The sequence below is a fragment of the Acanthopagrus latus genome, chromosome 5 (assembly GCF_904848185.1).
Source record: "Acanthopagrus latus isolate v.2019 chromosome 5, fAcaLat1.1, whole genome shotgun sequence".
Lineage (NCBI taxonomy): Eukaryota > Metazoa > Chordata > Actinopteri > Spariformes > Sparidae > Acanthopagrus > Acanthopagrus latus.
Window position 1 is genome coordinate 4,701,904 of NC_051043.1, and position 13,723 is coordinate 4,715,626.

The 13,723-nt window shown below is 41.1% G+C and overlaps 1 protein-coding gene across 1 annotated transcript in view; it reads left to right on the forward strand.

The window, feature by feature from the left end:
• LOC119019004 (transmembrane protein 132D) overlaps positions 1-13,723 on the forward strand; it is a 35,969-nt gene that overhangs the window by 19,652 nt on the left and 2,594 nt on the right. The window contains exons 4-8 of the mRNA XM_037097137.1: positions 4,425-4,617; positions 8,202-8,345; positions 11,326-11,531; positions 11,801-12,065; positions 13,494-13,685. Coding sequence (XP_036953032.1) covers positions 4,425-4,617; positions 8,202-8,345; positions 11,326-11,531; positions 11,801-12,065; positions 13,494-13,685 — 1,000 coding nt within the window. The remainder of the gene's footprint in view (positions 1-4,424; positions 4,618-8,201; positions 8,346-11,325; positions 11,532-11,800; positions 12,066-13,493; positions 13,686-13,723) is intronic.

Genomic DNA, 13,723 nt, shown 5'->3' on the forward strand with positions numbered 1-13,723 from the left:
TGCAGGTTGGTTCGATCAGGTTGTTGGGCTCTAAGTACTTTTAATTTGACCTATAACCTCATTAAAAGGGGATGCACCCATTCCCCAACAAGCAGCTTATCTCAGACGTCCTTTCAGATTCAGCTCGGTGCAGCTTTCTGTTGTTAACAGACACGCACGCCTCCTGAGATTACTGGATACCCTTTTTGAAGAAAGACAGATTCTTTCAAGCCCCATCTGTCTTACATGTTGACTTCTAACCTCAGCGCCTGAAACCAGTCGCCAGAACAAATGTTAGAAATGTATGTTTCTGTGAACCATGGATATGTAGAAACATGTTGCAGCTCTACGTCTCTTTAGGTTACTTTTCTAATTCATTATGAAACAAAGCTGTGTTTATGGTCTGGTTAGCAAGACTATTGAGATATCCAGAAACGTCATCCAAAACATGTATTTTTTTCCACCACAAACATGTGGGAAAGATGTCCTTAGTCCCAAGATCATGTTTTGGCTTAAAATACCTGTTTAGGTTGCCACAATCACAGCCAGAGGTGTCCCAGCATCGGCACTGAACACTCACTGACCCAACTTCTTGTCAAATATATAAGATTTTTGAGATTCCCTTGAGAACAGATAGATAGGTCATCACAGTAAAATATATGGGCAAATATTGAAACAATAAGAAACAATAAAGTAATACATACAATAAAATTCTTAAGCAGTCATAAAATAAGCTGAGGTATTGTGGAGTATAAGGTAAGTGGGTCATAAGGTGTAAGAGTATAAGGTGCAGTTTTATTTACAGAGATAATCATTTAAAGTGCTCTAAATTATGTGTGTGTTTTTGTGTGTAAGCCTGCCGATGATGACAGGACTCTGCTGCGGCCGTCACCCATGCGAGCTAATTGTTCTAGCTTCCCATCCAGCTGTCCTGAAAGCAACACAGTATTCATGCCGTTGTTGTGCACTGCATTTTAATCATTGTTGTGCCACTCAAACTTGCCAGTGCCTCTTAAAACTGATCCACCGAGATTGAGCTCAAACAGTAAGATTATTTCTGCCTCTAGAGCAGCTCCAAGAAACGCTTGTAAAACCAACGCTCTCTAATCTATGTGTGAACGGTTGGCGGGGCAGGAGAAGAGCAGCCAAAGAATAGGCAGCCAACAGTCCGCTGGAAAAAAACAAAAAAACTAATATAAGCAGCCATTGAACAACATCGCTCGAGCGCAGGGATAAATTTGACTTTTCGAATTCCTGAAGCAGATCATGTGGGTTTGTCTGTCACAGTGACTCTTCAGAGGTCAAACAACAATAGGCCCGGCACGCTTTAAAGCAGAGCCAGAACGTTGACCTTATCTGCGCTCGTCATTATTGGTTTGACCTCATTAAGTTGTTTTCCCCATTTGGCGTGGATTATGACATTGTTTATCACAACTTTATGGGTTAACATGTTCTTTCACTCCGTCATTTCAGCTAATCCGCTCTAAAATGTCATGAAACTAACACAACCCCTGCAGAGTGTGTGGGGACCTTCTGACTTTCTGCCTTACTAGCTTAAGTGAGCACTAAAAGTATTTGCCGTATCCATACGTTAAAGCCTTTTTATCCTCTGCTGCAGCTGCTCGGTTGGGATCCGAATATTGAAGCACTGCGATTCGCATACAGACTGTTGCTGGTCAACGTGCTGTTGAAGTATAGTTCCCCTGCAAGCCTCACAAGAATGACCGAGAGTGTAAATATCACGGCAACATACCCGATCTTATCTGGATATCTGTGTTAATGCATACTTAAGGGGATATAGGCATGCTTATGCGAGTAAAGCATATCTTGTTTTGATATCTGACCAGAATGCCTTTATTATCTTTTAATCTCGGGTCTCTGAGCAATATGCTAAGATTATTCAATTACACTAAATCTCTGTCTTGCTCCTAATAAGGGCAGATAAAGTGGAGCAGTGAGCGAGATGGGGATACAGAGAAGGACATTTTTATGCTTTGTTGTTCAGTTTTGGAACTTAATGGGGGATTACCAAAATATGATTTGCAGTTTTCTCCAATTGTTGTTGCTTTAACGCAGAGAGGCAGCTGGCATGCAGCCCTTCAGAGGTCATGTTCATGCAGTAAACAGGGCTTACTGTGCGTCGCCACAGCTCTGACACAGAAATGTAGAACATGCACACAACGCAGGCGTTGAGTCTGTTAATGTTCATGTGGGTAAGTGCACGTGTTTCGTACTTCTGTACGCCAGTATATATAGGATTTTTCTGTGGTACAATACAGTTTAGAAAAAAATCTTACTTGGGCCCTGGGAGAAAATTGAATTTATGGCCAAGACACTTTGTTCTAGCTGGCATTGCTGAGAGGTCATTATAAGTTAAGGCTTATACGTTGTTGTGTATGCAGGGCGATGCTGTCCTTGAACCAGCATTTATTCATTTCACATTTAGCAATATGGGAAACTCAAGGGTAGGGTCAGCATAGAGAAATTCAGCTCTGTTCCTTTTTTGTTTTAGTTCTCTTTTCTTTCTTTCTTTCTTTCTTTTTTTTTTTTTTAGGGGATTAAGTTTTGTCGCAGCTTCTGGGATCACATCCCTCTCCTAAAATCTCTACATTTTCCAGTCATTTGGCCAAATTCATAGCATCTCACAATTTTGGGTCTAAAGCTTAATCAGGTTATGTTCTACTACAAAACAGCTTCCTAAATATGAAATAAAGGCAGATGTCTGAGTGTAGATATTAGGGGGAAACGTTTCTGGAGTTGCAGCATTCTCCTAAACAACAAAATAAACCAATATAGTATATACTATACTATACAACAAGTCATGCACCCACTTCAGATGAGGTGTAGCTACTGTGAATAATTCAGCTTTATACAGTCTGTAAATGACATCTTTTTAAATCATTTCAGAGACTTGCATTCTGACAGATAAGCAGTAAGGAGGTATTTTATATATTAATCCTGTATATTGAGCTCCAAAAATGTTGTGTAGACATCAAACTTCACACTGCTTTCCATCAGCATGAGATGAGTGAAACCATAAATGGTGAATGCGAGGGGTACGGTCATTGAGACCTATTGCACACTGCCACTGCATCATACAGTAAATTAGGTCTTATTGATGCGTTCTTAACTGTCAGTGTGTCACAACAGCAATGCCACCAAACTCCCGGTTGGTGGTTAAAGTGATTGCGCCTGACACTCAAACCCGTCTATGAGGATAAAGTCTGGCTCTGTCAGGGCAAAATGTGTCAATTCAGCGGTGGTGGAAAGTCACTCACCCAAAAGCAGTTTCGATGCACTTTCTGTTTCATTCTACTTTATGCTTCTACTCCACAACAATTCAGAAACAAATACTATGCTTTGTACTCAACTGCAGTGATTTGATAATTTAAGTCATCAGTTTCTTTGCAGATTTGGTTTAATAATACAAAAAATGATCGATCATGGCTCATGATAAGTACTTTTGCTTTATGTACTGTATGTTTGATGTTCATATAGTCATACTTTTACCTACGCTGCCAAGACAACTTTTTTTATTTTACTTTAATGCATAATTATGATGTAGACGCTTATTGCACAATGCAACAGTGATAGAGCAGGCCGAAAGTATTTGCAACACGGCACACACAACAGTAACACCAGGGAACACTTTCACTTTCAGTGACAAGTATTGATGCACAACTTGAACTCGTAAAAGAATATTTCTACATTATTACTACGTTTACATCAGTAAAAGAACCAAAGACTTATTCCTCCGCTGCCACTCAGTTGTCTGTTGTTATGTGATGAAAAGCACTTGGGTATTTTAGCAGGTAATACATTCTGTGTATATCAAAGTGGTGACGAGCCTAAAGGAAACTAGAGCACAGAGGTTTACGTGCTGGAGGCGTGTTAGCATGCTGATGTTAGCATACAGCTGTAAGCACTACAGTGCCTCAGAGCTGCTAGCATGCCTGTAGACTCTTGCTATTGCTATTTATCAAACTAAATGTCACACATTCTAATTCAACCTTCCTTTGGGCTCCCAGCCGGTAGATTTGGATCCACACTGACTCGTCCTGCTCTAAGAACAGTGAGCCCCCGGCCGGAGTGCAGGATACACTGTGGTATAAGCGCAGCACTGCACATTAATTCAGACATAATTCTCGACAGGAGTTCACTGTGTGGGAAAAGAATTGTTAGACCCCAGTGGTGAAATAATCATATGAAGTGTCAGTTGTTGTGGTGGAAAGATTCTGTCATTATGTTTCCAATTTGCATTTGGAAGGAAGTTAAAAGAATTAGATCCCTCACAGAAAATGCAAATGAAGCACTTTTTGAACCAAATGATAAGAACGTAATATGAGAATGGAATGGCGCAGTGACATATATTTTGTATTGTTTTCACTTTTTAGGGGGTAACTTTTTTAAACTTGTGTTTCTACCCAACCCTGTCTCTGCTGCAGGCTCGAGAGCAGTCTGCTGGAGGTGCTGCAGATGGACTTCGAGGTGGACGAGCTAAGCAGCCCTCTCGACAGTCAGGTGATCATCTGGAAGCTGGAACTGCCAAACACATTCAAGAATGACGCCAAGACTGAAGGAGCCATGAGGATCTACACCACTCAGAGAGACTTCGTTGGCCTGGCCCCTCTTGTGATGGTGAGTGAGGGGACAGCTTCCATGTCACAACTAATCATTATTAATAATGGCGTCGGACGCTGTGACAGAGTTTTTCCAATAATACCAACACTTGGACGGCATCCTTTAAGCGCCGATGCATGAAAATATCAGAAAATGCACTCTGCTCTGATCCATTCCTGTCTGGTTTGCATACACAGAAGACTGGATATGCTTTGGATTGTTTAGTAAATGGGTTCTATTTTGAGCAGAGTGTGACCTTGTGTTGTTGACTGTCAGCTAGCTGATGTCTCTCTTCTGTGTTGTTATGCTCTGTTCTGGCGTGCAATATGTGGTCATCCTCTTCGCCTAACAGCTGCTTCATGTGCTGCTATTTTGGTGCCGCAGGCCTATTTATCATGCTACCTCTATAATTAATAGATGACATAATCTCTGCTGTTGAATAAGGAACACTAAACGAGAGGTTAAACCACTTTGAATAGCAACACTGAATCTGTCACCGGCTGATATGTCACCAGGGTCAATGGCCCTTTCAGACTTCATATAAACGTCCTTCCTGAGTAATCCGATCACAGGTGGACAATTCACAGTGGACTGTGTGTAATCAATTCTGCCTGTTGTTGTGGCTTCTTCCTCTTGTTGTTTCACAGAGGATGTCAGTTGAGTAGGGTTGTCCTTCAATGCGGCCCAGGACACGTGTCCGAGCAAACTGCTCTGAGAATGTGGTCACATGAGGCCCAGACAACCTCTGAATGTGTTCACGCGAGTGATCGGATCTCAGATGTGTCCTCCACGCTTTTTTTAGTGCAATGACCCCCAAACATAAAGCTGTCGGATGATAATACAGGTCGGGAAAGGGTTAATCTTCCTACGCGAGGTTTTTACACAGTGACAAAGACATGACACTCAGTCACATAGCACACTTAGACTGCTGTTAGTCTATTTCTTAAAAGTTGTTCAACCAAAAATACTGATTAAATATTCAATTTATACAATTAGAAAGTTAAGAATTATTATATCCTTACGTCATACTTTCGGGCAGGATGTGACTTCTATTTCACAGTTCTCTCCACTGCATTTCCATCATAATGGTGCAAAGTGCTTGAAGTTATGAGGGTAGACTTCAGTGTCCTGATTTGTGAATTTGACATGGTTCATCTCTCTTGTGGATTAGAAGCCGACCTCAGGCAGGGGGCCAAACATGAGGAGATTTGATGGTCTGCTCGAGGGGACATTAAGGCTGACTGATCACTCTTAGCCTTGCTCTGTGAACTCCAGCTAGTGCCGCTGCTCAATACTTCTATATAATGGTGAAAGCCTCCCTGACACAGGCTTCAGATCTGTATTTTTTAACTATATTCTAATGACAATTTGAAAAAAAATGATGTTCAATTATTTCAGCCTCATTTACACCAGTTTTTACAGTCGAGGGACTCGTATCCATCTGCTTCATTTTTGTACTGAGTGGACGAGTGTCCCGTTAAATTTGATTCAACTGCTCATTCCTAGAACTTGACCGAGAAGCACTTCACTGCTCTCGCACTAATTCACACACATGGGCACACACACAATATTGAATTATTTCAACTTCATTTACAACAGTATGTTTCCATAGAGGACAAAACATATCCATCTGCTTCGTTTTCATGCTTTGATTATGCATCCATGCATGCAAATTCACATCTGTACAAATACACTGCATTCACATAGCATTATTATCCAAAGCACTTTACAACTTGAAGACAGCTCCCATGCAAGCCGCTGGCCTAATCATCCTGAGCAATAGGGGCTCGGTGACTTCGACATGTGGCCAGAGTCACCCAGGGATCAAACCAACTCTCCCTGCAATCAGTGGACACTTCCCTGCTACATCTGCCATAGTGAATAGCACAGTGAGCATTAAAGGACAGAACGATTATTCCTCAGTCCACGTCCAGTTGATCATGTCTGATCGTCGCTCTGAGGGACATGCCTGTGCAGAAAAGTCCAAGATTAGCTCTTACTTCCATGTGGTGACCTCGCCATCAAGCAGCCTCAACTCCCCCTAAGCTCACCCCCTGGCTTCCCACACGGGGGACTGGCACTTCTTACCTCATCAGCACTGCTGAGTCACTGAGTTACACTTCATCGCCCCTGCCTCATCTACCTACTGCCTGTTTTTTTTTTGTTTTTTTTACTTTTTACAGTACTCCTATCTCAAAACCTTCCTTAGTTGCATCGACACGTCTGATACATGCATTGGCACCATTTTCAGGTTAGAGTTTTGTCAGGTTGTGAGGACACTCTCGGCCAGTTTGGGTGCAGACAGTCACCAAAGAAAAACAAATGGTCCTGCGATCACTCATCTGATCCACTTCCTTTATCTCATAAAGATACAGCAACTTTCCATAAATAAAGTGTTTAGCTTTAATTTGATGTGAGATGTGGTTTTAGCGTTTTAATGTTTAATCAAGGATATTTACACATTCAGAAACAAAGCAGTTGCTTTTAAATATGGTTGAGTACCATTGTATATTGTATATTGTAAATCATTTTTGTGAAATCTTGTATTCAAAATAAATGATATGCCATTCATGAAACATTAGATTTACATTATTTAAAGATATCTTAAAATACTGCTGTATATTTAATAGTCAGGTATAGTAACATTGTGCAAGTGCTTGACTGAGTGTTAACTGTTGGACAATTTTTAACACAAGCAGTTATCATCACAATGCTGATTTATAGCTGTGACACCAACCTTACTATGGTAAAAACTACAAAGCAGCACAAAAATAACAGTTACCAACTTACATTACAAACACACACAAAAATAACATTTGCATTTTAAAGCAAAAAATATCCACCTTAAACTACACGGCACAATATGCATGACGGAAAAACTGGGCTGCCTTTGATGCCATTACTCTCAGCATTGTCTTACTCACACATTCAAGTGGTTTCTTCACAGTGGAGTTGCTCACTGGACTGTGAAATACATTGCTAGAAAGTTAATAAAAACACAGTTATTCAAAGATTTTATTGTGAAAACTTCCATAATTATATACAGATACAGTGTCTGTCAATCGGCAAACAAATCTATGTAACTACAGAACCAACACATCTTTCACTGTGAATGGTCACTAATTTTATCGTTCTTAATAAATGCCATTGCAGTATTGAACTGGAATATGTAACATTTTAAATAAAAGAGGTTTTGGATGTTTGTTATGCGAAAAAACATTTTCTGTAAAAAAAATAAATGAATAAATATTAAAAAAAAAAAAAGATGAGTAAATCCTATAGACCTATTGATTTCTTTCCACAAAATGACCCACTATGCATCATCATGCAGCCTGGATCTAACATCTATATCTTTTATTTCTCCTTTTCTATTGTGTTTAATGGACTAACACGGTCTTTGCAGTGGAGAGGGTCCAGATCAAGCCCCTCTGAGGCTTTTGCACCTCTCCATCACATCTGTTGTTGCTCATGTCCATATTGATCTGGATTATTTGTATATGTGTAAACCAATATAAACAAACTAACAAAAAATAAAATGTTATATTAAAAGCGATTTACTGTATGTGTGATTCTGTTATATGGAATGATTTTCCTCTCTGCAGGACACAGAGATCCTGAATACGGCTATCCTGACTGGAAAGAAGGTGGTAATGCCTGTGAGGACAGTAGCTGTGGAAGAAGACGGAGTCGTAACTGATGTGTCTGACTACACAGACTGTAGCTCCACTGATGAAGATGTTCTCAAGGTAGGATTTAGTTCTGCTAAATGTTCCATACTGTACACAAAATAAATGACCTCTATCCTGAAATAACATCCTCATTATGAGTGCAATAATTTTATTGTATTTTATTGCATGGACGCTTCATAAAAGCTATTTTATAATGAGGACACATTGACAGTGAAAAGGCTGTTCATTCAACCTTCAGTTTTCGCTGCGGAGGAGTTGTGTAAAAAATATCTCATCGCTACATGTACAGTAAATGGTAACCTGAGAGCAGAACATGATTCTAGCTGCAATAGATGGAGAAATGTGAGATGTCTGTGTCTTGTCCAGCCCTTTACAGTAAGTGGCATGGGGGCAATTTGTGGCGACTGTAAAAAGAAAGGGAAAAAAAAAGGCTCCATGGGGGCAAAGTCGGTTTCATGTTTGATAGTGAGGACAGGTGCAGACAAATAAGTCATGCCAAAGTCACCCCTGCTCTCTGCCTCTTTTCCACACGGTAAAACAAACTATTAGCTGGGCTCCAACAACATCACCCATCAATCACCCCGAACAACGAACAGCCATTGAGCTAAATCGCTCACCACAGATGACCTCACAGTCTGCCACAGTGCTCCCATCCGGTGACTTGTCCCTTTTATCCCGCAGACCTGAGCACGGCTGACTGCCAAAAGCCGGCTTTGTTTACTGATGAAATGGAAAGTCGGGTCCCTGGACCCTAAGGTCAGAGGCTGTGAATGTATTTACTCAAGGGTAAAAAGTGGGATTGTAAGCAAAGAATAAACACATAACACGCAGTAAACTCCAGACCCTAATAAGGTTTCTGGTCAAATTCACCCCAAAGCAGGTTTAGCAAACAACACATCTCGCCTAATAATATCTGTTCAGAGTGTCTCTCTCTGAGGAGATCCACAGCACAGTGTATACAGTAAATGCACATGTATTAAAGTGCAGCTTGGTGTCAGTTAGAAGAAAAGCAGGATTACATGAGGATGTCAAGAGGCCGAGTGTGGCCTAAATAATTCTTTTCCACTCTGTAATGTAGCCGTCTTTGTTGTTGTCCTAAGCCTACTGTAGCTCACAGTGTATTTGCTGACCAGAGAGCAGCTTCAGTCACAAATATTCCATTTAATCTTCTTAGTCTAACAGCTTGACTCAGATATTTTTTTTCTCCTCTGGTGTGCCTGAAGAGTATCAAATCTGCTAGTGATAGATGAGAAAGGATTTATGTAGAATGGATCGCTCATGTGACAAAACAAAAGCAAAACAACCCTCTAATCTGAAGTGATGGAGAGGTTTTTTTAAAAAAAAATATGGAGAGACTTAAAATTTGCACAGACATTCTCTTTGGGATTGAAGGATTGGCACTTTAACATTTTAAGCAGGGACATATTGCGCATCGGATGTCTACATGGTTGACTAATCAGGACGCTTTATGACATGGTAGAGCAATTTGACTAACTGATTTACATCAAGTCTGAACTCAGTGTAATGCCTGAACTTAAGTTGCCCCTTTGCAAAAAGATGTTATAGCAGTTCTGCATAATCATTAGAACTTATTTAACTTGGGTTATTTGCACCAGGAAAGCAGTCACAGTCGTGTCAGTGACGCATGCATTTCAGCCTTTTTAAATTACTGCCAGTCTTTAATACTGTACCCAGTGATGAAAGTCAAATCCGATTTAAATAAATATTTACTTTGAAACATTGAGAGATATTCTTGGCTGCAGAATGAGACCGACTAGGATGAGTGGGCGGTTGACACATTAAAATGGCATTCCCTTTCAACTGATGCTTCACAATATTATTTGAGCATGGCTCACAGAAGTTCAGTGTAGCTCTTGGAAGATGCTCATCTGAAAAAAAGAAAGAGCTCAGTGTCTTAGATCATGGATGACTGGTTGACTGCCTCCACACCCAATTAAAACCATGAGCACTCCAGAGGACTTCAGCCGAGTCGGTTCTTGTCTATTGTTCCATGCTTGCATTAGATATTTTCCATAACAGTTGTTCAGGGGCTTTCAGCGCCACATTATTTGAACGTAAATCTGCTCTTTGGATATAAATCAAGCATAGGATTACTCTCAGAGAATAGGTCAGTCAGAGCATCTCAGTTAGCAGTGAGGATGACACACAGTGATGTGGCCATTTTAAGGCTTAAGCTCTGGTCATGGGCTCAGGATGACTGACGCTCAGATGCAATGATGACACAATATCCTCTCAAAAATCGCATATCCCTGTGACAGCACATCTTCTTGCTAACTGCTGGCTTCACATAAAATGAGAGCGGGAATGTATTTGCTATTCGTATCGCTCCTAAGGCTATCCATCAAAGTCACTGCACCCCCGACCCCCCACCACCACCACCACCCCCCTACCCCCCGGTGCACTCCAGAAGCTTGTGACTGAATTTCAATGCAGTGTTAATTGTCCAATTTGTTTAAAGCAGTGGTTGTTGAGAGAACCAAGAAAAAAAAAAGAAAAAAAAAAAACCTCTTGACTCATGTCTCAAAATGTCCATGAGATCTTTGAGCAGTCGCCCAAACTTGCCAAGGTCACTTTTGAAATTACGGAGTAATGAATGCACTTGGCTGTGAAGGACTGATGTTCAGCGCAGCACCACATGATATTTTGATTAACATAAAATTGCAATGCTGCCTCTTCCTAACGCTTCGGACTGGTGATCATCGCAGTGGTTTATTACAGCAAGCTGACATTACTATGGTAACACATGCAGTGCAAAACTGCCGCAAGGCCATTTGTTGCTGTAAGAATGGCCTATTTGTTAAAATAGTGACTTTTATGAGAACATTTGATTATTTTTTGCCATTGGTGAGATGACTAACATCTCCCTCATTGACGACCGTCTCATTCAGAGTTCCATATAGATTGTTTACTCGAACGTACTTACGCAAAATCTTTGATATTATCAGGGAAATTAAAATGATAATATATTCATGTTGTGTTGGATTGTTCCCTTTATATATTATTTCCTCCTAACCAGGTGTCGGACAGGTGCGACTATGTTTTTGTGAATGGCAAAGAGACGAGGGGCAAGGTGAAGATGATGGTAAACTTTACCTATAGCTACCTGAGTGCTCAGCTTGAACTGAACGTCTGGATGCCCCGACTCCCCCTCCAGATCGAGGTGTCAGACACAGAGCTGAGCCAGATCAAAAGCTGGAGGGTCCCCATACTGACCTCGAAAAGGTGGGACACACAACAACCCAGTCACATAAAAACTACTTCTATTTGGTTTCCAGATGAGATTTCTGGAAGCATCTTTTAGCTCACACAAATCCAAATCATATCTCTCCAAGGGTTTAGGGTTTTGATTCCATTACATAATGTGCTGCAATATCTCAATGTGATCCAATCAAGCAAAGAGATAGGCTTGAGTGATTGGACTATAGCAGCTCAAAAGCATTTAACGTGTGACAGGTGTGACCCACACGTGTGTTTCTGTGCTCATGTCCCAGAGCTGGCTGGAACAGTGAGGAAGACGACAAGAAGGGGAAGGGCTGCATGCTCCAGTTTCAGCATGCCATGGTGCGGGTGCTGACTCACTTTATGGCCAAGCAGGAAGACCCTCGGGATCCTAAGGTCTACTTCCTGGGCTCGGATTGGCAGGTGGATGTCACGAAGCTTGTTCGATACTTCATGAAGGTGGAGGACACTCGAGTGGCAAGGCTGCAGGCAGGAAGGGTGCTGTCAGGGCGAGACCTTGGGACCACCAGCATCCAGGTATTAAACTGAAATAAAACTAAGGTTGGCCTGGGCAGCCTGTGACCAACGCCACAGCAAGAAGTAGCTGGTCTTTTGTCTTTTTGTCTGATCAAGAGGACAGAAAAGTTGGGTTTCAATTTTATAGAGCTCAACAGTGACCAATCCAAATTGTCCGGGTCCAAAGATCAATCTCCTATTGATATTGAAAGCCTTGAAGGAAAAGGTCACACAAAATGTGTCATTATCTACTCACCCCCATACAAATGGAAAGTCAGGTGAAATTTTATAATCCACAAAACATCTCTGGAGCATCACAATAAAACCAAAGTTGCCAAAGTCCTTCTACACAACTGATGTAACAGGGGGAAAAATGGCTCCAAAATGACTCAGTGATATGACAAGACTTGCACCCTTTTTCCACCCGTCAAGCCCAAATCTTCAATGTAGGCATTAGCATGCACCCCATCTGAAGTTGGCGCACAAGCTCAACGGTGCAACGGTCTCAATACTGCCTTTACAAATCAATGTTGGATCTCGGCGCTTCCATAGACTTGAACTTTAAAACAAACCCCCACCTACTTCAGTTGTTGAGGAGAATGCTACAACGCTGTTTAGCTGTGAAGCTCCAGAAATGTTTTGTGGACTAAACTTCACCCGACTCTCCGTCAGCATGGGGGTTAGTAGATAATGACTGAATATCATTAATGTTTGTGTGAATTTATCCTTAAAGGCTGGAACCTAGTCAATCAACTACAAAATGAATATTAACCATAAAGATTTGACTCAGAGATAGAAAAAAATATAAGAAAATAAATAAAAAATAATGTAAAACAGGAAGAGGGCAAAGGCATATTATTTATGAATGATTCTTTCCCCACAACTTCCAACTGACAAAAACTCACACAGGGTCTGACTTGCAGTGATTTTTTACCTCTTCCGACACTTTTCCTCATCTCTAAAAAAGTGCAGCATGTCGAGAGGGAAATCAAGGTTGCTCTGTGGTGAATGTAACTTAAATAATCCAACTGTGGTAACCACCATGACTTTCACAGGCTTGGTGAAAACATTCATATTAACAGTGACTTTGACCAATTAGAGACTTTGCTGTTACACTTTAGGATTTGTGGGTAGTGTGGTACTTCTTCATGAGCATGCAAATATTTTGCTTAAATTTAGGTTAATATCATATGGACCTGCAGCCTCAACAGGAGCATATATCATTGTTTCACAATCTCATAGTGGTAAGTCTGTCTCGGATGGTTAAGACTTTATGGCAGATAATCATCATCCTCGACTTGAAATATTGATGGGATGTTCATTTTCACAACCTCACTGTTCAGTTCTACAGTTCAACTTTAAACAGGGGCAACTGAACAGCTCCTGGTAAGGCCATATATTCTGCAGTACCCTCATTAATATACCATACCTGATATTGTTCTGTGACAGGTGTTTTCTCCACTGTCTGACACAATCTTGGCAAAAACAACCATCAAAGTCGTGGATGACAAAGTGACCATTTCAGAGTTGGGGGTCCAAGTGGTTACAGGGCTCTCCATGACTTTACAGCTAAGCACTGGAAGCAACAGGGCCATCCTGGCTACCACGACCGCACAGGAGGTTCTACAGAGCCCCAAACAGGTAACAGTCCTAATCCACCAACATGTCTCAGAGATTAA